Source organism: Bison bison, unplaced genomic scaffold, assembly GCF_000754665.1.
Source record: "Bison bison bison isolate TAMUID 2011002044 unplaced genomic scaffold, Bison_UMD1.0 scf7180017864326, whole genome shotgun sequence".
Classification (NCBI taxonomy): domain Eukaryota; kingdom Metazoa; phylum Chordata; class Mammalia; order Artiodactyla; family Bovidae; genus Bison; species Bison bison.
Genome location: NW_011494898.1, coordinates 128,747 through 130,256, shown reverse-complemented (window position 1 = coordinate 130,256; position 1,510 = coordinate 128,747). Strand labels below are relative to the sequence as shown.

At 37.4% G+C, this 1,510-nt stretch overlaps 1 protein-coding gene across 1 annotated transcript; it reads left to right on the top strand.

The window, feature by feature from the left end:
- Window positions 1-510: 510 nt before the first annotated feature.
- On the top strand, window positions 511-1,153 carry IFNE (interferon, epsilon). The gene has a single exon (XM_010853312.1). The coding sequence runs from the start codon at window positions 511-513 to the stop codon at window positions 1,090-1,092; it is 582 nt and encodes a 193-aa protein (XP_010851614.1). The 3' UTR covers window positions 1,093-1,153.
- The last annotated feature ends 357 nt before the right edge of the window (window positions 1,154-1,510 follow it).

Below are 1,510 nucleotides of genomic sequence, written 5' to 3'. Positions count from 1 at the left end.
TCGGACATGACTGAAGTGACTTAGCACACCTGCACATACACCATATAGGTGCTGCTAAGCCTCTGATAAACATAACTCCATGAAAGACCATTCCTTTAAAAAGAAAAACTTACTCTCAATAAAAGAACTTTAATAAGCTTGACTAAATATTTAGAAAGCATATTGTGTTGAGTGAAACTTTGTGTATAATAAATAATGAGAGTAATAGAAGATCATTTTGCATGACTGGTCTGTTACTGTCTCAAGGAACACATGCAGAGAAAACAAATTCTTTTGATTACTTCCTCAAATAAACCAACACAATGGAAAGTGGAAGAAATGTCCCGTAAACCTTGTGAAAAGGGAACCAGAAAGCTTAACATGTAAACTTGGAGAAATGACAACATTAGAAAACAAAACTACAAAAGAGAACACTTTCCAGAATAGTCTAAGATGTACAAAACAAATAATCACTAGAGTCTGGGCTTTATCCAGTCTGCACAGAGATAAGTGGAATATTTGACCTTCACCATGATTAACAAGGCTTTCTTTGAAATTGTGTTGGTTCTGTTGGCTTCTTCCACTGTTTGCTCCCAAGAGCTGAAACTGCTTCTTTGCCAGCAAAGGAGAGTGAACCAAGAGAGTTTAAAACTTTTGAATAAACTGCAGACCTCGTCAGTTCAGCAGTGTCTACCACACAGGAAACACTTCCTGCTTCCCCAGAAGTCTGTGAATCCTCACCAGTATCAGAAAGGACAAGTACTGGCCATTCTTCATGAGATGCTTCAACAGATCTTCAGCCTCTTCAGGGCAATTGTATCTCTGGATGGTTGGGAGGAAAGTCACACAGAAAAGTTCCTTGTTGAACTTCATCAACAGCTGGAATACCTAGAAGCACTCATGAGACTGCAAGCAAAGCAGAAAAGTGACACCTTGGGCAGTGAGAACCTTAGATTACAGGTTAAAATGTATTTCCAAAGGATCCATGATTACCTGGAAAGCCAGGACTATAGCAGCTGTGCCTGGACTATTGTCCAAGTGGAAATCAACCGGTGTCTGTTCTTGGTATTCCGACTCACAAGAAAGCTGAGTGAACAGGGCATGGAAACTTGACCCATGTGAAGGAACAGCCGACTGCAGGCTTTAAAAGCATAGCACGGAGGGGTAGTGGGATTTCTCCAGGCACTATTATTTTCTTTTTGTTTTAAAGTAGTACTGTTCTTTGGTTTTGTGTGTTTGTGTGTGTGTGTGTGTGTGTGTGTGTATCTTTGCTTTAAAGATGATGCACATTGACTACAGTTGTTTTTATTTTGTAATGTCACTTTGTATTTTCTGTGCATCTGAAATTTTCATGAATTGAAGTGAATCATTAATATTTCATAATTTTCTTCAAATTAGTATATTTTCATAAAAACTGGCCAAGTAGATATAATGATCTTTATCTTCACTGTAATACTTTGCTTATCATTGAATATTCATCCCAGTGATTTCTTTTTTTTAATTAATTTGTATTGGAGTATAATTGCTTTAA